Source organism: Pithys albifrons, chromosome 4, assembly GCF_047495875.1.
Source record: "Pithys albifrons albifrons isolate INPA30051 chromosome 4, PitAlb_v1, whole genome shotgun sequence".
NCBI lineage: Eukaryota > Metazoa > Chordata > Aves > Passeriformes > Thamnophilidae > Pithys > Pithys albifrons.
The window spans coordinates 68717422-68742725 of record NC_092461.1 but is presented as its reverse complement, the minus strand read 5'-3'; the positions used below and the strand labels follow the sequence as shown (position 1 = coordinate 68742725).

The 25304-nt window shown below is 37.0% G+C and overlaps 1 protein-coding gene across 6 annotated transcripts in view; it reads left to right on the top strand.

Annotated features, from left to right (window-relative positions):
* Positions 1–25304, top strand: part of RP1 (RP1 axonemal microtubule associated) — a 184016-nt gene that overhangs the window by 136517 nt on the left and 22195 nt on the right. For 4 of the 6 annotated variants that reach the window (XM_071554517.1, XM_071554516.1, XM_071554518.1 and 1 more), the window contains 4 exons: positions 220–472; positions 8195–8436; positions 10955–11081; positions 12697–12845. In XM_071554517.1, coding sequence (XP_071410618.1) covers positions 220–472; positions 8195–8436; positions 10955–11081; positions 12697–12845 — 771 coding nt within the window. Of the gene's footprint in view, positions 1–219; positions 473–8194; positions 8437–10954; positions 11082–12696; positions 12846–25304 lie in introns of those variants that run through there. The other 2 variants (XM_071554520.1, XM_071554519.1) reach the window with 2 other exon arrangements.

Sequence of the window (25304 nt, the reverse complement as noted above, 5' to 3'; positions counted from 1 at the left end):
GGCTGCAGTGATCATGAAGAATTAAAAATGTACTTATTCAAAGATCCACATAGGTTCTGAACAGCGTCTCCAAATATGAATGGTAGAACTGTAATGTCTTTCCTTACTCTCAGAAAGGAAAAAAATATTTCAGCATTGAAAGGACTCTGTCTTTCCAAACACAATCTTCTCACAGATGGAAGATTCAGTTTGCTACTCTTTTTGCCTCTGCATTCTCAGGTTTGTATCTCTGAAATGAAAGCAGTAGACCTTGGACAGTTAAGTAAAGTTCTTGTTGAGCACCATAATGTGGGTTACGGAGCTGGATGGTACCTGGACCAAATTATCATCCATGAATCAGGCAAGACTGATGACCAACATGTATTTCTTTGCCAACAATGGTTAGACAGTGGAGTTGGTGATGCACAGATGGAACGAACATTGAAACTTCTTGGGAAAGTCAAGAATGGAATGTTGACAGAAAAGATTTATGGTAAGGTTCAAAATTCTCAAAAATCCTTTCAGATTTTGTTTTAATTGCAATTCATAATATTTTTGGTTGTTTTTAAGGCTAAAACCAAAGTACAGAAACAATATATCTTGAGTGTGAATTGCATCTCTCACACAAATGGTCTCTCTAAATACTTCTCTGAGCTAGTAAATACAATTACAATTTCAGGGAAGAAAGACTAGAGCAGAAAGGAGATATTAGGTGATGGAGGCAGTGAAGGAACTGTGTTTTCAGCTGAGGCTAGAAAAAAGCTGAAACAGAAAGAGGTAGGTTGTTCCATATGGCAGTCAATGCAGAGCAGAAGGCTCCTGCAACAGTGATGAAATCACCAGAAAAGATACAAAAACTCTTTTAGCAGAACAAGATTTTCCCGTATGTTCATGTACTTGCAGAAAGCATTTGCTTTTATTTGCACTTTTCTTTTTTACTTACATCAATGGCACAAGTTCTTGCAAACATTTAGTTGACCTGAACTCAATATCCAATAGAAATTGTTTAATTAAAAAACAACCAAAATTCAGAAAAAACTCAGACACTGAAAACATAAGTATTTTATGCTTTGCCTGGGTGCTGGATTTCTTAGCACTCTCACATGACTTTTTTGAAGAGGTGTAAAATGTTGATTTGAGTCCATTTATGAAATCTGAATCAGAACTGGTAGACGAAGCTATGTAAAGTTTAACTAATCTGAAGGTGTGAATATGTGTTCCATATCAGCCATTTTTTAAACTGATCTTTATTAACTTCTATGCTCATGGATATTTCCTTTTATGTTCCAAGAGTTTTATATTATACATAATTGCAGACAAAATCAGTTTGTATTTAGCCACCTGTAGTTAGTTCACTAGTGAATATCTCATGGCATCTAAGGAAATAGAAAAATATTATCTCTGAGGCAAGAGAAGAACAGAATACCATGAAAATATAAACCTAGGATGAGCAGCTAGAGTAGTGTCAATTTAAGAATAAGAAATAGCTGTATTGCACCACTGTAAGTATTTTAGGTCTCTAATAAGTAGATTCCATAGGTGATTCCTAGATAATCCACAGAGCAAGGCAAGGTTCTCCTGAGGGTAATTTAGAGCAGAAGCCCAAGGCTGGTCAAAGTCTGTTACATCTTTCTTCACTGATAATGTGCATCCTTGTTTATGCACCTTCATTAGTGTCAGAATATAAACGTGCAAAAATATTCCTTCCTTGGTTTCACACACACATATAGTCCTCAAAAATTTGAGTGCAGACTTGCTCATAATTTCAAGTCTATGGTTATCAATATTCAGCTCTGTACCTATTGATAATCATTTCTGGTCTGGGTGTTTAATAACTCAGAAATTATATGACAAGTAAGAAAAGAGCGTATGAGGAATGGAATAAAAGACTGATCAACAAAGACCACTATACCTTAGGGATCAGAAACTATATGGATACAATGGGACTTACTAAATTCCAGGCTGAGTCAGATTTTATAAAAGAAAACAAATAGTAAAGGTTCTTCAACCATTTACTTATGAAAAGAACCTGGAAAGATGTGTAACTACAGAGGAACAACAGATTGAAGATGATGCAGGTAAAATCCCTAAAGAAATAGAATACTTTATCTCTCTTTTCATTAAAGAACAATAATGTTGGCCAGGGGAGCAAAAACACAAGTACTAATGGGAATGAGGTTATCAGAAATCTCCAAATCCAAAATGCAAATAGAACTTCCAGTTTCATATAGTCAAACAGTGAAAACCAGAGTAGTCGTTCATCCAGAATACGGACAGAATTGGGAAACGAATTGGCAGATAAAATAGCAAGGATTTAAAACAATTTTAAAAATTACTAATTTTTTGAAAATTACACTTTAAAATTTCAAAAAGTATGACTTGACAATAGCAAAGGTAATACCTCCATCTAAAACATCGAAAGCATAATGTAGGTGAATATAGACCTAGTAATTGTTCACATGAAAAGTTTTATAATACAATTTGAAGAAAAGAATAGTTAAGATAATAGACTCAAACGGGAAATGAGAAGGAAGGCACCATGACTTTACTAGATTGTATAGTAAGATGATACTCCAGAAATATTGTTCAGTAAGACACAAGTAATGATATCTAATCTGTCTACATTTCAGTACTGAATTTTATTTGCTGTATCAGAAATAATTAGGTAATCATAAGAAAGTGAAAAGCAGCAGTAAAAGGAACAATTGTAAAGAGCTAGAGAACAGAGAATGAAGATGCTAATGAAATCTGTTGGTGCTACAAAGCTGAGAGCACTATAAGGAAATGAAGAAGTTGTGTGGTTGTGCTGGTTTAAAGGTAAGCCAGCAAGAGAAATGAACCCAACTCAAAAGAGATTACAACTCAGTTACAATTTGCTAAAAAGATTACAATAAATGCAATGATACATAGAAAAATTGGGTTTAACCCACTAAAACCGGAGGTATAACCCAGCACCCTGAGGCACAAAGAGAATGGTGGTCATAAGCCCCTGTGCTGAGTTATATGTTGTCCCTCCAGTACAAACTAAAGGGAAAGGAAGACCTGTTTGTGAGGGTGATGGTCACAGTCTGATTGAAAGTGGAAGTCCTGTTGAGTTTCTGGTCCTCCTCTGCATCTGACAAGTGGTACCTCAAGTCCCAAAATCTGAGGATTATTTTTGCTTAGGTTCAGGTGGAAATGCCCAGTACCTGCCTCCAAGGCAAGGAGTTCCACAATTGGTGATTTGATTCTGTGAGTCTCGTGACATTTTTGGAATCTGTGAAGGCCCATTAGCAAACATGACCCCTCAGGCTGGGTGTGAAGGTGCTAATGCCTCCCAAGAGGGGAGTTATCACACACTGATGTGAAAACAAAGAAGCACTCCCCTGTCTCCCAGTGTTCTCTAACACCCAGCTTGTCAGGTGTGCCTTGGGCAGCTGCTGCCAATGACCTATTATTAAAGGTTCATGAGAAATGACATAAAGGGTGTAGAATACACAGTTTTGGTTACACCCACACAGTGATAAACTGGTCTCAGCTCCTGTAACTAGGACAATGATAAACTTTGAGAACTGAATTCTGTGGCAAAAAGCTTAGGTACAGTTAGGTGTAAACCCAACTAGATATTTGAACTCTCAATTCTGATACACATTCCCAATTTTCATTGGTTGCTTTTGTTTGTTTGTTTGTTTGTTTTAAATTGTGAAGTAGTACCTTAAATTCTAAAAGCAATATTTGATCTGTGTTGCCATGTTTCATAATGATTTCTGCTACACACATTCATCAGCAGGACTATGAGAAATACCTGGGTTTGTTGTATGATCACAGGATAATTTGTGAGGCAGTAAAGTGCTATGGTGTTACTGTGACTCCACAATGTATGGAGGGATTTTCAGTCAAAATCAAAGTGAATTATGACCTCTACAGAGAAACTGATATTTCACCATGAATGCTGTGTGCAATTGTTGCCATCTCTGTACAGAAGGATTGGTTCAAGCTGGAATAGATGTAAAGAAGATATGATAACTGAGAATATGGCAAGTCTTTATTGTGAAAGGGTATTGAAAAGACTTGACTGATGCAGAATAGCAAATCAAAAGCTCAAAATGGACACAGCTGTGATCTATAAAATTAGCAGTGGTTTAAACATCGGGGAGGGTAAAGTGTTATTTAAGCTAGCAAAGTTGTCATAAAAAAATGGGTTTCAGCAGTCTATTAATACCATTCTGACAGAATTAAAAGATTTCTGGGAAAGAAATAAAGAATTAATTTTTAGCACAGCACTCTTTGTCTTGGGTTAAACCTGACTGGATCCCAGGTGCCCATCAAGGGCACTCATCATTCTTTTTCACAGCTGGATAGGAGAGAAAAAAAACACAGTAAAAGGCTCATTTGGTCAAGATAAGACAGACTCAGCAATTACTGTCACAGGCCAAACAGACTCGACTTGAAGAAATTAGCTTAATTTATTATCAACCAAATATGAGTAGAACAATGAGAAATAAAACCAGATCTAAAAACACTCTCCCCTTCTTCTTCGTGAGCTAAACTTCACTCTCAATTTTCTCTACCTCCTCCCATCCAGCAGTTCGGGGGAATTGGAAATGGAATTTGTGGTCAGTTCTTCACATGTCTCTGCCTCTCTTTCCTCTTCAGGGAGAGGACTCCACACTTTTCCCTTGCTCCAGCATGGGATCTCTCCCACAGGAGACAGTCCTCCACAAAATTCTCCAACGGCAGTCCTTTCAATGGGCTGCAATTCTTCCTGAACTGCTCCAGCGGGGGTTCCTTCCTCAGGGTGTAGTCCTTCAGGAGCAAACTTGCTCCAGTGTGGGCTCCTCTCTCCACAGGCCAATAAGGTTCTGCCAGGAGTGTCCTGCAGCTCAGGCTTCCATGAGACCACATTATCCTTCAAACATTCACCTGCTACATGGTGGTGTCCACCATGAGCTCCAGCTGCCCATGGGCCAGAGGGGGACAGCCTGACTCACCATGGTCTTCACCATGGGCTGCAGCTCTGCTGCAGCACATGCAGCACCTCCTCCCTCTCCTTCTGCACTGACCTGGGGATCTGCAGAGCTGTTTCTCTTGCATTTGCTTACTCTTCCATTTTCCAGTTCCAGTTGTGCAGGTCCTTTTTCCTTCCCTTTCTTAAATACCTTATCCCAGAGACGCTATCACTCTCAGTGGTGGGCTCAGCCTTGGCCAGTGATGGGTCTGTCTTGGAGCATGTGGACACTGGCTCTACTGTACGAGAAGGAAGGAAGCTGCTATTATAAACTGGATCTTGACAAATTTATCAGAGATTATACAGTTTAGTTTATGTGTTACAGCAGGGTATGATACTGTATTGTGCTGCATTAGAAGGAAGGGAGAGGTCTCTGCCTGCCTCTAGAGCCAAGAGGGCGAAGAGGAAGGAAACACTGTTAGCAGTGTAGAGGTCTGGGCAAAGAGAGGTTTATTGTGATATACGCACAGCTTTTATAAGTTCTCCGGGGGAAGGTGCCAGATCTGGGATGGATTGGGTGAAAACTCAGGAAGGGGAAGGGTCTTAGATACCTCAACTAGCCAGTAGGAGAAACGGAGGGTAATAACCAATAGAAAACCAGGGATTGGGGATAGACTAGGACAGTAACTAATGGAATTGCTACTCCAGCTACGAGGCATAGGGAATCCCAAAGATGGGGCTTACCAGCTTGGACTGGCAGGGCAAGCCCAGATTTGTTTCCCTTGGCTCCTACTGTGGCTGGCAGAGAGGGGAGAGCTTTCAGATCCCCGGGGTTCCCTGTGTGGGGGAAGGCTGCCCAGCCTGGGAGGAGACAAACCAGTTTAATGGGACTTCTGGGATGAGTCATCAGGAGAACAAAGAAAGCTCCAAGAGATACAATGGACAGGGTGTGGTGGTTGTAACAGCCCAGCAGGGAAGAGGTAACAGACTGAGAGATGATACACAAACTTTGCAACTAAAAACCCCTATTACAAGTAAAACTACAATTTTAAAACTTCAGCAACAGGTCTCTTCAAGGTGCTTCTCCAGCGCTGTCCTTGAGATCCACAATTAAAACCCGCTCTTTCCACTTTTCATAATTTGGTGTGTTTCCCACATTGCATAACAGACATATTCACTCTTCCTGAGCATCTAGATATCAAGTTTAAAGGCTTAATATTTAAAGGGCTAAAACATCTTAGATTATGCCACAGGTGATATGATAAATTTTGATTTGACTTCCATTTTTTCATGGATATAATTGGTTTCTTTTACATTTAATGTTCATCGATGTGAAAACAGTAGGCATTTAGGGTTGTTCATCAAGTCATCATTTTGAAGAATTTTAGATGGTTTTACAGATGGTGAGTGCTAAATTTTTACCTTCACCTCATCTGATCTAAAGTAATAAAGCTTTATTTGCATTAGTTATATTAGGAGGCAAAGACTTTTCTGTTGTGGTTAGGAAGTGAACTTTGGAGGTTTATGGACATAAACTCAGAAAGTCATGGTTTCCATTACTCAAACAACCTGTTTTACAAAACAGCTATTTGAAATTATCAAATCAATACTTTGTTTTGCTTTGCATAAACAGAGATAAGTCATGCTAATAAAAAACTTCTGCTCAGTTCTGCAGCACCCCAGGTGACTCAAGACTCAGATTTTCATATTTTTTTTAAGATCGGAACCATGATTTTGAAAGCTTGAATTTTTCATATATTCTGTTTTCATGAATTAAAACATTAAAACTAGACAAAGCATTGAGATTTTTTTTGTTGGGTACAAGTTTTTGATCTTCAAAAATGTCTTATTAATTGAAGGTTTAACTAAGTATCTGTTCCACAGAGTAACAGAAATTATTTAGAAGCCTACCTAGTATCAGTCTGGAGTCCTTGAGAGATTCAGGGGACTCTACATTCATTTGATTCTGTGAGAGATGCCAAAAAACGGACTCCGAGACAAGTTAGTTTGGGATAAGATAAAAAGGTAGATTCTTTAATGTCTAGGCTTAGGGCTTTTAGGAATACACGATGACACACCCCCATGAACACTGATTTCCATGGTTTTTATAATAATGTCCACCCAGTCCCCAGTTTACACATCTCTCCATCTAGCCCTGTCCTGCCCCTGGTCACACCTCCTCAGGATTTGAGTCTGGGGTCATGGGACCCTCTGTTCTTCATTTTTGTCTTGCTCAGCACACATAGGGCTCTTGGAGGTTTTCCAGTGTTCTTAGACCCACGGTGGGTAGCTATTGTTTATGTCTTGTTCTGCAGGCCTTCTGATATTCAGCTTTCTACCTTGAAAAGACATCTAAACAGCTAGAAGAATTTGAGCTACTGATATGTGGTAGGGGTTAGGATACATAAACAATGAACTGAAGCTGTCAGAAATATTAACACATTACTTTTGCTTTTTTACTACAGTAACAAATACTTCTAAAATCTATAAAAATTAAAAAAAAATAAAAAACCCTATAGGCATCAATTTATAATGCTTAAGTGACTAAGTGCTTCAAGCAATATCTAGTAAAAACACCTAGTGTTTCCTGGGTTCCTAAAGTAGTCAAATCTGTGCTCTATTATATGGGACTATTTTTAATCCACCAGCAAAAATCACTTTTTCCCAGAAGAAATAGACAAAGTTTTAAACTTTGCAGTCATGATAATTGTGGTAATCTGTGATAAAAGTATCACATCTCAAGCTCTGAACCATAGTATCTAATCACCATCTTCTTATAATATGCATGGAGCAAATTTTAGCCTGTTCATTTAAGTAAATCATCGAAAAGTTAATGTGAATAAATAGTCCCCAGCCCAAAGGCAAACCTGAGAACCAGGAGTGTCTAGTAAAAAATATCCTGTTTTTGAATGGTGAATAGTATGTAAAAATATTTAAAATCGTCAGAGGAAACGTAAGGGGGAAAAAACCCCAGCAGATAGGCATGGCTCTTTATAAGTCTTGAACATGGAACTGGCAGTCTAACCCCACAATGCTCTTGGACTGGCCCATCTCTAAAGGATCTGATACTGCTACAGAAGGGCTAGTGTTCAGCTTTGTTTCTCAGTAAATCAATGACAGTAAGTGAACCTGTTACATGCCAATATATGAGCTCAGTACAAAAGTGGGAATGGGCTGCTAGTCATTTACTAATTCAGCCTGTTACAAATTGCTGTATTATTTTGGATATTCTGCAAACCCTATAATTTTTTTGTTGTTTCTTTTTTGTTTGTTTGTTTGTTTTAACAGGGGTTTGGGATGTCTTTGTTACAACTAGTGATATTTCTTCTAGTTCCATGAACCCTAAAATGTCTCTAACTGTATGTGATGAAAAAGGAACCTGTACTTCAGTCATATTCCCCAAAGGATCCCTTAAAAAAGAACAGATTTACAAGACTTCTATTGAACTAAGTAAAAAATTTAATAATATATTCAAAGTTCGCCTAGAAATTGAAGAAGCTGGAGAAGGAGAGACTTGGCATTGCCGTGAGGTGAAAACTAAAACCTAAAACACTTATTGTGTCTCTATTGTAAATTTTGTTTTTATTTCCATGTTCTATGGTTATTGCTTCCAGTTGTTATTTCTGTCTAAAATTATGCAAATTTTAATGTGCAAAAGTTACACCACTTGTAGAATGATGACTTCAGAGACTGCTCAAAACACTTGCTAGGATAGCGACGAGTGACAAACATCTTGTAAACGTGGTTGGATTTCTCGAGGGCATATATACAGATATGCCATCATATGTAGTACATCCAGTGGTGTCTTTTCACAACTGTACCCACTGGCATCCATTGCAATATTCACATAACTCCAAATTGGCTGTTACATGTTGTAGACTCAGTGATCCAAGGCAAATAACTAAGCTAGACACTACAAATGCATTTTGATGAAAGTATGTGCCTTTTAAGTTGGCATGTGAAGAAAAGCAGTGAATAGCAAAAGTGACAATCTTCTGATGTCCAAGATGCTGAAGCTAAAATCTGACATCACACTGAAATTGCCGTGGCACTTCACTATACAAAAAAAAAAAAATTAACTTTATCTTTTTATACTGGCAAAATAAAAAGAATTCCAAAGAAAAGAGTAATCTTTCAAATTGCAGAAACATTTTTGTCCAATAATGTTTATGGTTTGCTCTCCTTAAAAGCTGGAGAAAAAAATAATTTTCCTGTCCAATACATGATATTAGTGAGCTGAACCCTCTGACATTTAAATGGTAGGCAGGTTGTTAATTTTTTCTTTGTAGCCAGATGAAATAGTCATCCAAAAATATATCAAAATTAAGACTGCTTCTTAGGTATTGTAAGATACAGTGGATTACAATATAAAATGCAGAATGGAAACTTGGCAGTTGAAAACAGTGACATCTATTAGTATGCTTTACTTCATTAGCTCAGAACAATGACTCAAAACTGACATAGAAAAAAGCATCATTAATATAAGTAAGGAAAAGATGCTCCTTAAATAGGAGGACAAGGTATAGAAAGAAATTAAAAATTTCCCTGCATTGGGATACATGTAAATTATTTGGGTTTTAAGAAGACATGCCCTCTTATTTCATGGTTTCCATAGCAGAATTAGCTGAATCCTTGTATGAAATAACTAGGTTAGTATAGGAGACTGTGGATAATATGTTTTAAATATAGGTTAGCACTGTATTTACACTGCTAGTTAGAGTCAGTGTGGTAATTTCTATACTATTTTATTGTGATTTTACAAGATTCAACCTCCAGAGAGTCTGAGATTTCCCTCTTCTGTCAAAAATAAATGAAGGTGTAGTTGGTTGAATTCCATATTTAGATTCAGAATTCATTCTTATAGCCATAACTAGAAAATAATTATGTTGATGTTTTTGAAGAGACTGAAATCAGTATAAAATAATGTTCAGAACAAAATTAATTAAGATATGCTTTATTTCTGCAGCATGTAATAGCTAACATCTTTATTCTTCCTTCTTTCAATTCTTGAAAAAATAAAGCACAGTAAATGAAGTCTGAGTTTCAATAAACTGCTCAGGAATGTAGATATTATTCTGAAAGGGAAATTGTGCTAACATTATGTTTCAAAGTACATTTAATAAAATCTTTTCAATGTTTTTGTCATAAGGAAAAATAGTAAGAATCTTTTGAAGACAAAATAATGCTACCATCTCCCCGTGACAATTCCTAATCAAAGATGGTTTTGCTTACTGGGTTTAAGGTTGGGACATTTTAGTGAGTTAGGTCATGAGCAATTGTATGAGTGAATTATCTCTGCCCTTTTCAAAGCAGGGGTACTTCCTGCAATATTTTTTTCAAATATGTTGTCTGGTCTATCTTTAAATAGCTTAGAAAACTGGACTTCATCTTTTCGTGGAGCTGGTAGTACTACAGTGTAAGGTATATAATTATTTTAATGTTTTCTTATAGTAAGAATAAGCTATTTAGCTCAGGATCAATTTATGTATAAACACTAGTTTATGCTCAGAATTTCACAGAGATTAAAAAAACTTGGTATGATGCTCCATATATTCATATGATACATATGTACTGATACATACATATGCCATAAAGCATTCTTAATTTCTGTTTTTCAGTTTTTGCCAGAAACAGTTATTTTTCTTTCTCCTCTTAGAATAAGAAAACATTCTGCACTGAAAAATATTGTGGCATATTGACATTTCTCACAAGCTGAAATGTGCTCATATCAACACTTCTTTTTCTTCCATATGCTGGGTGAATAAGACACATGAAGGAACCTTTCTGAAAAATTCTAATTTTTTTTCCCTTGCTGAAGTCTCTACAGCAATAATGTTGACAGCATTTTAATTAACTCTAATTGGGAAAGGTATCTATTCCTTTTCATTCAAAAGGCTGCTTTCAAAACCATTTCAGAAAAAAAATGATCTCCTCTTATTTTTAAATATTGAGATGATGTGTCATAGTTGTTTAATAGTTTGTCTTTTGCTATAGGTTTTATTAGAGTGCAACAGATGCTTAAGTTATTTCTTTTTACTCTTTGCTAAGGTAAAGCTTCAACACAGAGAAAGCAAAGATGTTCTAGAATTTCCGTTTTGTCACAACTTTACAGATGAAGAAGGAGGAAGAGTGACTGAGCTTCCAGTTCTCATAGCTGGCTCTCATTTTCCAGCAGGTTGGTCACAAACCAGAAACACTGGAAAAGGTTTGATCAGTGATGATGGCTGATTTTCAGAACATTCCAAAGGATTTAGAAGATAATTCATATTAATTTCAGCCTGATGATGCATGGCTAAGCCCAGTCCACTCCAATACTTAAAAAATAAAATCTCAGATCCCATAACTGAGCATTGTACATTCAAGTCTGATTGGTAACACTTTGTGACACATAAAATAACGAGCATATGGCACTGAAACTATTAAAAAGGTTTTGAATGATACTCAGAGTTCAGCTTTTTCTCAATAACAAAATTTGGTTCTCTCCCAGAGTAAACAAGGGAAATCCAGAGGAAATAACTCGTGTGCTGTAATTTCAGATAAGAAGGAGATCCATGGCACTTGACAACTGAACTCCTCTGTTTGTGCTCCCAGAATTTCAGGCATCCTTTTTCTGTGACCTAGCAGTCATATGTTATCAAACTCCATCAGAGTTGTGCTAGATCATCTCAAGACTGGACATTTTCAGTTTACTCAGTGTTTCTTACAAAATTCTACAACCACAGATAGAGTGGAAGAGCTCTTGTCCTCTTCTACCATAAGAATCACAGTCTCCTCCAGAAGTTTAGGGTTTAAACCAAGTACAAGTAATCTGTTGATTCCTTGTCTTTTCTGTTGCACTTTCAAAGGTAGTATCAAACAAAGCACTTAGGCAAAAGCTTCTTGGATATGAATTTGAGAAGAGCAATGCTGGGGTATTCCCTGGGAAGGCTCTTTGCTTTTAAATAATACTTAAATTTATTTCTTTCCACAAGAGCACAGATATTTAAATCTTTACAAATGCTGCTCCTCTTTCTGAGGAGCATTTAACATGGGGACAGATATTCTCTTTCTTTACTCTCTCCCCACATTTTTTTTCTCTTTTTCAATTGAATATTTTGGGGATGTGACTTTTATTTGGAGGGCCAGATTGCCAGTGTGTTATGCACTTCTCTGGGCATGCAAACAGGTACTTTACATAAGCAGCCATTAATGAAATGCTCAGCTGAAGAGTTGTAAGTAAGACGACATGTCAGAGAAATACTGTATGTTCTCTGACATGTCATCACCCTTGCTGAGGCCAGTAACTGCAATTGGTAATGCCTGGAATGGCCAGACACTGAATGGACCATGATGCAGAGGAAATACAAAAGTTACTGTCTTCTGACAAAGTTCAGCTTCATTCAAACTCTGTGAGGCTCAGAGCAGAGATGTGCTTGTTGAGTGGTTTAGCATCATACATAGCCTAGGAACTATTCTATTGGAGTATTATGTATTTACTTCCATACAACTGGTGATAGAGTATTCTTTACATGTGTTTATACCAATTTGTGTTATGTGTATTTTTCTTTCATTTTTTTTCTTCTGCCTTTGTTTCAGGCCCAGTCAAACTATTTAGCTTATTATTCCTTATAATAGTGGTTCTTAAATTCTAATTACAATGCTTCTATGTGTTTTTTAAACATTATAGCATAGTTTGGTCTTCTGATCATACTGGGTAGGATAAGAAATGAAAATGTAAGGGTAGTAATTTATAAGTAACATATTTTGACTCGTTAAGGTTTGGTAAACTTTTGATTTCTTTTTCCTTTCAGTGAAAAGCTATGTCCTCTACATCACTACGGGAGATACCCCTGGGTCAGGAACAGATGCAGATGTGTGTGTTATGCTGCAAGGCCCTTTGGGAGATACCGGCAGAAGAAAATTAATCAGAAAAGGAGATCATAGTTTTACTAAAGAAAAGGTATACTTATAATTTCTATATTGTATTTTTCCCTTTTAACACCCAATCCAATTCATTTAGACCTAATGGGAGCAGGGAAATCTGCAAAGTTCAGTTTGCCATGCTCTGTGATAGCATGTATGTGTCTATCAATATCTCTATATTATACGAGAAATACTGATGCTTATGTAGCTGATCCTAACAATACCAACGAGTAATAAAGTGATTATATCAAGTGCTTTTAGATTCAATTTTGCAAATATTGAAGGTCTTCAGTGACACACCAGTGATTTTCCTACATATTTGCTTCACAATAGAGCTAGAAAGAGACTCAATTTCCTTTTGATACCTCTTTTCTTCCCATGTCACTCTTCAGACTGTGACACCTTACCTTAACTTCTGCTATCTACCCCTCAGTCTGGTTCTTGGTCTCTCTCCAGACAGTGAGATACTACCATCCCTTGTTTTCTTTGGTCTGTCAAGAGAGTGATTCATTTGCTGTGCAGGAGTGGGTCGTGTAGCTCATACACATAGACCAAAGAATGACATAGCTGCCAGAGATGAATTTCCCTGTTGCATTGTTATTAAAACAGAAATTAGAGGGAATTTAGGTACTAAATGTGCTGCAGAAACATGGGTAGATTAACAGAAAATGCATGTCTTTGACATAAAATCCTAGTCCCTGTTGTAAGCTCTGGAAACAGGGAATGAAATTTTCAGCTAAAAAAAATCATAAAATATTTTAACCATACACTAAACAAATTATTTGTATTTACTGTGGCTCTACTTGAAAACAAATTTGAGGATTGAAACAATTTAATAAAGATTCTGAAACAAACATCTATTATGGAAAGTTTGGGTTGGAATAGTTAAAGTTTAAAAAAAGAAGCACAACTGTCTTGCAAACCAGAAATACTGAGCATATTTTACATGCTACCTGCTTGTCTTAAAGTGTGTGCACCCTGACACCTTTCGAAAATCTCAGTGACTACTGTGACCATGATATTCTAACCTGTCCCCTTTTGGAAATAACAGGCAGTAAATTATTTCTGTCTGTTGGTGTTGGCTGCCAAACCTTGGAGAAAGTTTCTCTAAGCATGCAAGCTTGCAAATCAGCCTAGATTGGTAGCCAAAGCAGAGACATGATATGTGTGATTAGGAGGCGCTCAGCTCCTAATTACTCCCGACCTCATCAATTCAGTGGGAATTGAAAATGGGTATTTTCTTACTGAATTTCACCTACTTGAAATACTTATTCATGAGAAAAGTTGGAGAGTTCAGTTTTTTTGTTTTTAAGGGACCAAATACTTGTGGATAAGGGTACTCAGACACATTTGTCTTCCCTAATGCTGAAATTCAGATTACAGTTTACTGACGTTTTATTGAATTTTAGAGCTGCAGTCCTTTTGTCTTCAAGGAATAAAGTTAGTTTAATGTAAATTTTACTGGATGTCTCTTTAAATCATACTCTCACAAGTGTGCAATCTGATTTCTAGACTGGCAGTTTTTAATGAAGAGTGACCAGGGATGCACATCCAGAAATGTTGCCTAAGAAAACAGAAGTGAACCACAAAGATTTATAACCTGAAGGGTATTTTTATAGCATTTGTGTCTACTTCAGTGTGGCTCAGAATTTTTGCATCTTACAGAGTAAGATGCAGAGCTGGCATGTAGCCATCTCTTCATTATTTATTTGACATTTTATAGGAGCAGTGTGCGAATGTAACACAGTATCCTTGTATTTCTAAATGTAGATATCAGCCTAGGAATATTTTAGGGATCTAAAAAGAAATTACTTGTAGATAAGTAATAGAGTAACATAAAAGGCTTGATTCACTCTTTGTTCAATGAAAATAAAGGTATTTGGTTAATTGAAAAGTGTAAAATGATTCCGCAGGCAAGACTCCTGCCTTTGCAGCAACATTTTGTTCATGACATGTTTTGGAAATTTCCCAATGTTTTCTTCTCTTTACAAGTAATCTCCAAAAAGACTCTCAAGTGTAGAATGTCTCTTTCTACACCAGCCCAATCACATATTGTGCTGAGCACCCCTGCAGTCAGAGAGTCTGCACTTGGTGGGTTAGGGGATTTGGAGTATAACAGTCAGAATTTGCATTCTGAATCCTAACAGTTGTCCTGACATTTTAAAATGTGCTTTTGCTTGCAATAATTTCCCCCCTGACTATACAGTAACAGCTAGTGAACTGGAACAGTGTTTCTGTTAGATATTACATCAAAATATGGTGTTAGTCTTACAGAATGTCAGAGCTGCTATGAGGAACAGTTTAGCTATGCAGAAATACATAGAAATATTTAAATATTCAGTGAACTTCACAGTGAATTGGTGATATTCTTCTCTTATTTAACAAGCCTTTTATTTTCATGAGCTGAGTTACATGATAGAAAAAATGAATTAGCATCTTATATCTGAAAAGTTGCTTTATGCCTTTCCAAAGTCCTTACACCTGTGAAGCCACCAGAGAACTAGTAGATAAAGTGATGTGCATGGTATTATTAATTCAACAGAAAGCTCCCTGTAGCTCACCCTTGAGAGAGAGCAGCACTGTCACTGAGAGACCTGAGTTTCTGGTGATCTACTCAGAAAAATAAGTGTGAGTACTTGCTCTGTAAGAACCATGTTCTTTCAAATTGCTATGACATTGATGCCTTGTTTGATGTTCTTCTAAAAACTGTAAAGATAGACAAAGCAATCTCAGCATACTTCTTCATGCAGTTCAGTTTTCCTGAAATCCTAACAGTATTTACTCATCCTTCATGAGTCAGTTTAAGTGTGATAAATGTTACTTGCTGCAAACACTTTCTTGAGCCAAGTATACTCAGCACAGACAATATGCGAGAAACAGGGCCCAGTTTTTGTAAAATCCTTACAGTATCTTCATATTGCTTCTTGCACCTAACATTTTTCAGTTGATGTAATTCTTTGTGCTTCTTTATATGGTCTTTGATAGACTTGCTGTATGCTCTGTCATATGGCTGTGATTTACCCACAAATTTCCTCTTTGAGAATGTGTTTCTTTTTCAGATCAGTTCAATCAAACCCAGTAAACTACACTGAATATGTTATGACTGATATTTAAGTACTTTAATGCAGGTTTTATGAAAGTGGACAGTACTTTAAGTACTGCAAGTTACTGAAGCACTAAAATCTCTGAGAATTTTTACTTCATTCTGTTAGTATTTTAGAAGATATATCCTTTATCCTGCCCTATATTTAGACATCAACTTCTCAGGTTGGTACCATGGTAACTGCAGCACATACAAAAATTGTCAGTGAGAGGTGACTGTTAGTGTTCAGATTCAGTACTCACAGATGAAGCATTGACAATTAAAAAAAATACTTCAGGAAAAATCCATATGTACCCAAATACACTACAAATGGTCAGAATGTGGGTCGGCGTACTAAGGCCACTAGTAGGAAACCAGTATTTGGCTGTAGTGTCCACAACCCATCACATTGAGAGTGCTGCCAATTTGTAACTGCAGATAAACCTTCTCTTATGGAAAGTGTGTCTGACATGATGATTGAATAATTGTAAAATGCTATTGATCCAAATGTATTCATCACAGTGGTACACTATTGGTCAAGTAAATGTACAGAAATGAATGCGAAATCAGTCTGGTCATCACAGAATCATCCAATTGTTTAGATTGGAAAAGACCTTTAAGATCAAGCCCAACCATTAACCCAGCATTGCCAGGTGCATCACTAACAATGTTCCTGAGTGCCACATCTACACAGCTTGTAAATATGTCCAGGAGTGGTGACTCACCCACTTCCCTGGACAGCCTGTTTCAATGTTTGATGACCCTTTTGGTGAAAAAAATTTCCTAATAGTCAATCTAAACCCCCCTGGTGCAACTTGAGCTTTTACTATTGCTTGTTGTATGGTAGAAAAGGCTGAACCCTACGTGGCTACATCCTCCTTTCAGGTACTTGAGGAGAGTGATAAGGTCTTCCCTGAGCCTCCTTTTCTCTAGCCTAAACAGCCCCAATTTCCTGTCTTTCCTCACAGAATTTGTGTTCCAGACCCTTCAACAGCTTTGTTGACCTTCTCTGGACATGCCCCAGCACCTCAACACCTTTCTTGTAGTGAGGGACCCAGGACTGGACACAGGACTCAAGGTGCGGGTTTACCAGTGCTGAGTACAGGGGGACCATAATTACCCTGGTCCTGCTGGCCGCACTATTTCTGGTACAAGCCATGATGCCATTAGCCTTCTTGGCCATCTGGATATAGTCCTGGCTCATGCTCAACAGCTGTCAACCAGCATCTCCAGGCCCTTTTCCACCAGACATATTTCCAGCCTCTCTTCCCCAATCCCATAGTGCTGCATAGGGCTGTTTTGACCCAAGTGCAGGACCTGGCACTTAGTCTTGTTGAATCTCATACAATTGGGCTTGGCCCATTGATCCACCCTGTCCAAATCCCTTTGCAGGGCCTTTCTGTCCAGTAGATCAACTGCCACCTGACTTGGTGTTACTGCGAAAGGACTGAGAGTACATTCAATCCACCTGTCCAGCTCATTGATAAGTATATTAAACAGGATTGGCCCCAGTTCTGAGCCTTGGGGAACACCCCTTGTGACTGGCCATCAGCTGGATGTATCTCCATCCACCACCACTTTCTGGGCCTGGCCATCCAGCCACTTTTTTACCCAGGGAGTAGTGCACCTGTCTAAGCCATGAACAGACATTTTCCCCAGGAGAATGCTGTGGAAAATGGCATCAAGGCTTTCTTAAAGTCCAGGTAAACAACATGTACAGCTTTTCCTTCATCCACTAATAAGGTTGGTCAAGCAGGACCTGCCTTTCACATACCCATGGTGGCTGGGAGTAATCCCTTGATTGTCTTGTATGTGTAATATGATGGCACTCAAGATGATCTGCTCCATGACCTTTCCTAGCACTAGTTTGAGGATGACAGGCCTAGAGTTCCCGGGTCCTCTTTCCAGTCCTTGTAGATAGATGTTGTGTTTGCGAACTTCCAGTCAGCTGAGACCTTTCCAGTTAGCTGGGACTGCTGGTAAATGTTGGGAAGTGGCTTGGTGAGAACTTCTGCCATCTCCCTCAGTACCTTTGGGTAGATCCCCTTCAGTGCTATGGACCTGTGTGTGTCCAAGTGCTGCAGCAGGTTGCTGGCCATTTCCCCTTGAACTGTGAGGCCTTCATTCTGTCCCTGTCTCTGTCTTGCAGCTCAGTGGGCTGGGTACCAGGAGGACAATTGGTCTTGCTATTAGAGACTGAAGCTAAGAAGGCAATAAGTACATCAGCTGTTTCCTCATTCTTTGCCTACCCTGTTGGTGGCACTCGTAGTTGCTTGCACTCTCTCAGGGTGTCTTCTATACATGTAGGGAGCTTGGCCACCATTGCTCCTGGCCCCAACCTGTCAGCTACTGGCATGAGCTGTGGACTCTTGGTGGCTGTCTCTGCTTCCCCTGTCATTCCCTGATTTCAGGAAGCTCCCCTGAGCACCACACTGCATTGATCAGCTGCTGATGGTGCCACCATTGGAGATGGTCACTTTGGCGACTGAGTGCTAGTTTTGGTTTCACCATGTTTCAAACCATTGAGCAGAACGATTAATCAGAATGGAACTAGGACAATATGGAATACTGTCTCAGTGAAGGAAAGACTGGTGGAGGTTGCCAGAAACTGTGAGGAGAAACACAGATAGAAAGAGTATAACTAAAGCTTTATATAATCCTAGGAGATAGTGGCAAATATATGAGTAATGTGCAGTTCTCAGCGATCACTCCAGGATGGCATTTCCCAGTCAGTAATTACAGTCAGCAAGAGATTTATAAGGGGCAGAGTTAGGACATATTGTTGCAATCACCCCGCTTTCCTACACAACACTGCCCAATGGATTAGAGCTGTGTGAATAATTAATTTTGGTTTCCTGACATATTCTTGCAAGGAAAAGAAAACATGTCAAATTTTGTTGCCAAAAATTAAAAACTGGGAAAACTGATTAACAGTAAAATTAACTACAAGAGGGGGATGCTATGTTCTGTCTATGTAAAGCTCAAACATTAATCACATAAAAGACATTTCTAAGGCTGAAATGCATCTTACGAAATGCATCTTACAAATTGCATCTTGCAAAATGTGTACAATACAGGCAAGTTTTACTTGCCTGTATTGTACACATTTTTTCTAACATGATGGTTTGAGCATCTGATACAGAAAGAGAGTGAAGTAGATGCTTTTAGGAGATGGTTACCTTCTCTATTTGGACATTTATCTTAAATTAAAATTAGCTATCCTCAAAGACTTCCTGCTGCTTTCTCAAGATTTCATGGGGAAATTGTCTTAGTATATAGACTTATTTTAGATAGGCCAAGCTGGCTAAGTGAATGTTATGCTGTATTAATTTCATTTTTTTTAATAAACAAGATAATATTAAAATAAAATGCAGCTAACTTGATTAGCTTAATGTATCAAAAATCTTAAAATAGTTATGGCCAATCCAAGGCTGCATTTTTCAGGAAATAAAATATTCAACCATGTTCCTTAACGCAGCAAGAACTAAATTAACTTCAAGTTAAATAGTTTACACAATATATCTAACAGAATGAATGGCTACTAATGATGAAGTTTACATCTAGTTGGAAAGTTGTTTCAAAGCTTAAATATTCCTTTTATTTTTTTTCATTTTAGAGATTCACACTATTTTCCATCTAAATTTTTCTAACTTCTAGGAACCAAATTTAATCACAGTTTTTACTGTTAGCCTGGATAGCTGTCTTACACCAACCTTCCTCTGCTTTTGACAGTATTTATGACAATAAGCAAATCAATATGAATTTGACAAGTTAAATAGATTATTCTGCTTGATTTACTGTAAGTAAGGTTTTTCAGTGATTTATTAACTCTCACAAATCTTTTCAGAGCACTCTTCCTTTTAGCCCCCTAATTCTTAAAGTGTCATAACTAGAGATTGTATTTGCATAATCTGTAAAATCTTGTTTTCTTCCAGATAACTCATGAAAATACTAAATACCATAAGCTTATTAATGGGCCTCACTGTAATGAAATGTGCTTGAAAATATTCTGTGTTTACAGCTGCACTTGGAGACATACAAGTTAAACATTTTATTATCCCATTATTATATTGGATTATGGTGTCTTAATCAAAATATTATACAAACATACGTATTACTGAAGTTGAAGAAAATTGCATTCATCCTCTTTTTTTTTAAATATCTTTTTTAAATTTTGCCTTTTAAACCAGCTCTCAAATTTGAACTTTTAATAAATCAATCCAGCAATCCAGCTGTATCAGATGGGGTTGAATCTGTCCAAAGTGATGGCTGTTTTGTTGTTTTTTGGTTTTTAATTTATATTGTGTAAGAATCTGTGTTTAAAGCTTTAGCTGTGGCTCATAATATTGGTCTATAGGTCCTTTTACATTTTATTAAATGCATGTTACTTAAAGTCTGATTGAAATGTCCTTCATTAATTAGTTGAATGATCATATCTGCTGCTTATTATAAAATGCTGCTCTTCTTTCTTACTCCAGTAACTGTTCTATGCATACAAATCATTATTCAAAGAGATTTTTTTCCAGTTATACTAAGCAAATTAACATAAGGTCAGTAAAGAGTAAATATTATTTGGGGTTTTTCACTGCCCCTATTCTTTCACTGATTATTCATAGTCTTGTGGAAGATGAACAAACCATGATAAATACAGGTTATCAGAAACTTCTGATTATTCATTCATTGTAATTTACATTACTTTTTTTCATGTAAAGATAAAGATTTTCAATGAATTTCTTGATGAGAATTTAGCATAATACAAAAACATGCTTGCAGAGTTGTGTGTATAGGAAGAAATTTTGGGCTGGCTTTTTCAAATGCACCGAAACCCCCATTTTTAAAGAAGCATTTTTACAGAACACTGATTACACAATGGTGAAGGCACAGTCAGATGCACTGTTCATCCTTCCACTGAGCAGAGACAAGACAGTACATGATACCAGTGCTTGTCATCACTGCTACTTACCACCCAGTGTTTCCACCCCTTAAGTCTGCTGGCACAGTGACATAGATTTACTCAGCTAAATGTTTATTTAGTGTAAAAATGTAATATTGTTAATGATTTAGACTTTTACACTTGGTCTATCTTAATAAAATTTAGCTGGAGCTGACTGTGTAGATATGGTGGCACAGCTATAAAGGCAATAATGTCCATCTAAGATAAGGTGGTGATGTGAAGAGCATTTGGGACAGGATGGAGAAGTTCAGTTCAGCACACCTGGAAGAGCCCATGGGACTATAGTCTGAAGGGCGATGTCTCAGCAAAAGTCATTTATCTCTTTTGTCTCCTAGTACAGGAATATTCATAAACTCTTTCTGGTTTAGGCTCAGTATTAATAGGGACCTTTATTTTACCTCTCTGTGTTAAACTTCCTTTGTTTTCAGTGGAGTTTCTCCAGATTAACAAGTGAGATCAAAATAATCAGGCAGCAAATCAATAGGTTTGCTAAGCTTAATAGAAAAGGTCCTTTATCTGACACTCTAACTCTTTTTCCAATAAAAGCCTATTAAAATGATACTAACATTAGCAGTATGGGAAATAGGTTGTGCATACAGGTTGATGAAATGAAGTATATGGTGTGTCTTGACTTGCTATTTTCAGTTCTGCTGGGAATATCATCATTAACCAACCATCAAGTCTCAATACCAAGCCTATAAAATGATTGGCATTTATAAAGGTAAATATTGTACAGTGACTGTTGAAATGCTTCTTCTGTTAACAAGAGTTATTGCAACTGCTACAGACAGTGATAAGTTACCAGCACTGACACTGAAGAGTACTGAATAAAATCAAACTGGGTCATAGATTCAAAGGAAATCCTCAAAACATGGGTACCAGGAAAATAAAGAAACATTTGAAGAAAATCGGAAAATAAGTTAAGAAAAAGGTTTGTTGGAATGATTGATTCAAAGGAATTTTTTAGTTCTTATTTTCTTAGCCAAGAAATATGAAAAGTGCTGATTCTGGTTTTGTTATGGCAACTCTTCTGGGTCACAGAGGATATATGGCTCTCACTCAGTCTCAGATTCTCAGTCTTGGAGAATATCTTTCTTTCTCCAGGCAATGTTAGTTAAGAAAATTTAATGAGTTGTACATACACACAAATTGTTTTAACACTATTCAGAGAAAATTCAATATAAGCTCTGCTGAATTAGACAATATGTATTATTATCAATATTTAAGGTGACTTTTCTCCTTTCAAACTTAATTTGCTATTAGCAACAAAAAAAATTAACATTTTTCCCTAGAGGAAAATTATAAAGAGAAGTTTTGCATTCTATAGGTTTACTTATCTTCTGTGTGTTTTCTTCCTCTCCCTTTCTCTTTCTGCAGAAGAATTAACACTCCAGTAACTTAAAATGTCCCCATTTGTAAGCCAAATAAGAGACAGAGTATCATGTGACATACAAGACCTATCATCAGCTTGAGTACTACCAACATTTTATGCCTAATACATGATCTCAAATGAATCCACAAAAATATTAGCTAAATTGTTAATATAATTGAATTTCTTAAAATTAGAATGAAATACATGTCATAATCTGTTTGCAAGCAGATTGAGAAAATCAATTAAATTTGCCAAATAAATTCTCTCTAGCAAACTGTTCTTAGCTCTAACAATTATAGTTGCTGCTCTTTCTCTATTCTGTTTTGGTCTCTTGACTACAATAAAGCTCATTACACAACGTAGATTTTCAAATGTGCATATAAAGAGAAAATATAATCTTGTCTGTGATGTGACTTTACCCCAGCTGACACAGTTTCTAGTTTTCTTAATAGTTTCTTAACTTGCAGTTTATTAGATGTCTGAATCATCTGCAAATTTGACCATGAGATTTTACGTGGTCTAAAATGAACTTGTTAAAATGGCACATTGACAAATGGCACATCGACAAATGACAAAGTAATGTGTCTAATGCAAACCAAATATCAAAGTTTTCACAATTTTTTATTCAGTCCAAATAAACTTCTTTTCAGAGGACAAGGGATTTGGAAAACCTTTTGTGGATTAACCATATATACTAACTTGCTGTTGTCTGTGGCTGGATTATCTGGGCTATAGATAGCCCATAGTACAAACTGCTCTTGATTTATTAAGTTACTAAATTACTAACTACTAAGAGTTTATTAACTGTCAAGCTTATTGCAAGTCAAACCAACTACCCTTATTCCAGAGACAGCACAAGTCTAGAAGTCAGAAGAATATTGCCTATATTTTTCCTTTGTTCTTAACTCTCCTTTCCAAGAGTGGATCACTGATAACATAATTTTTTGGACACACTGATGATTGAGTCACTAAATTAGCTATCCTCTGGAAAACTCCTTTCTCTTAAAAAGAAGTTATTCTAACAAGTATCTGACAAAAGCTTCCTCCTATATTTCCAATAAAATAAATAATTGTGCTTGTTTTTTGTGGGATAGAGTTAATTTTCTTCACAGTACTTAGTATAAGTCTCTGTTTTGGATTTGAGCTGAACACAGTAATGATACCATAGAGATGTTTTTGTTCTTGCTCAGCAGTGCTTACACAGAGCCAAGACCTCTTCTGCTTTTCATACTGCCACAGTGGTGAGGAGTCTGGGGGGTGCTTGGGAGGCTGGGAGGGGACACACTGGGACAGGTGACCTAAAGTGACCAAAGGGATAATTCCAGACCATATGACATCCTGCTCGGTATATAAAGTGCAAGGAAGAAGGAAGAAGGATGGGGGGGACACACAGACACACAGACACAGACACAGACACAGACACACACACACACACACACACACACACATTTAGAGTGATGGTGTTTTTCTTCCCAAGCTGCTGTTATACATGATGGGTCCCTTCTCTCCTGGAGGTGGCTGAACACCTGCCTGCCTATGGGAAGCAGTGAATTAATTCCTTGTTTTGCTTTGCTTGTGTGTGTGCCTTTTGCTTTCCCTATTAAACTGTCTTTATCTCAGTCAATAACTTTCCCAGCATGTAACCTGATTCTCTCCTTGATCTCACCGGTGAAGGAGTGAGTGAGTGGTTGTGTGGGGGTTGGTTGATGGCTGAGGCTAAACCACAACAACCATGCCTTAATATAACCATAAACATTTGCAAGAGCAAGCAGCATTTTTAAAGATAAATTTTCACTTTTTGGGAACTTAAAATATTTTATTAGTAACAGAGACAGGGATGTATATGTTTCTTACTTAAGTTTATCTGTGTTTTTCACGCACCTAATCCTTTGTATTTTAATAATTATATTTAGTGAGTGTAACAATTTTCTTCTATTCAAGCATGATGCTACAACCTTACCAATCTTATTAAAGTAGTGATCATAGTAATATCACAATTAGGTAAATTAAGAGTTCAGATTAATAGTATTTAATCAAATTAGTTCAACAGATAATAAAATAAATCTTAGTGTTGACACTAACCATTAATTTTTTGATTTAACTAAGGAAAACATGAAGAACTTCTTTACCTGCAATTCTGCACTCCACCTAGAATTTCAGCCCTTCCAATGTATTTGTTCTGCTGCTGCAGGACATTATCCTGAGACTCTCTGTTTTCATTTTATGCTTTTGCCAGTATCAATTCACTAAGCAGCTGATAACCTTGACTCCTTGCAAAGAAGTATAGCTATTCAAGTGGATCGTCAACACTTTTTCATTAAAATCATTGTCTCATTTTCCCATTTCACATGATAACTTATGAGTGATAGTGCAGATGTGATGATGATAAGATCTGCAGCAGTTTTTGACTAACATGACCTTTCAGTACAGAAGTCACAGAGTAATTCAGTGACAGGTTGGTGATTATTTTTAGGAGACTGTTAAAGATGTAATTCACAAACACACATTTTCATGTTCACATGTACATATATTAATGAAAAATGAGAAAAAAATGCTAAAGAACAATTTTTTAAAAATTCAGTTTATGTGGATCCTTTTGTTAAATAGGTTATACATTATCTTCAATTTTCAGCTCAATATTTTAGTTTATGCTGGGTCTTATTAAGGTGCAAACTGGTCGGGCTGGTCTTCGTGACACACATCTTTCATGAGTTCTTCAGCTGGAAAACCTGCACGGGAAAGACACATAACTGTGACTGGTTGAGCAAGAGAACTGCTTTTCTCTGTTTCATCTCTGCATAAACCTTTGAATAAGGACTGCTGCCCTCTTGCTCTGGCAGAGCAACTTCAGTGTGAATTAGGTTGAGAAGACTTTTCAGGACTCGAGTGTTTTTCATCATGTTTTTTATTGCTACCCACTCCCTTCAGAAACATCTTTAGATCTTTAAATCATGCTGGAAATTCCATCACAAATAACACTATATTTTATCAGTTATCAGACCCAATAGAAATTCATAAAACTATAAGGCAAAAAAGGTGGAAAGTCTCTATGCAAAGAATATAATCTCTGTTTTCCATTTCAGGAAAT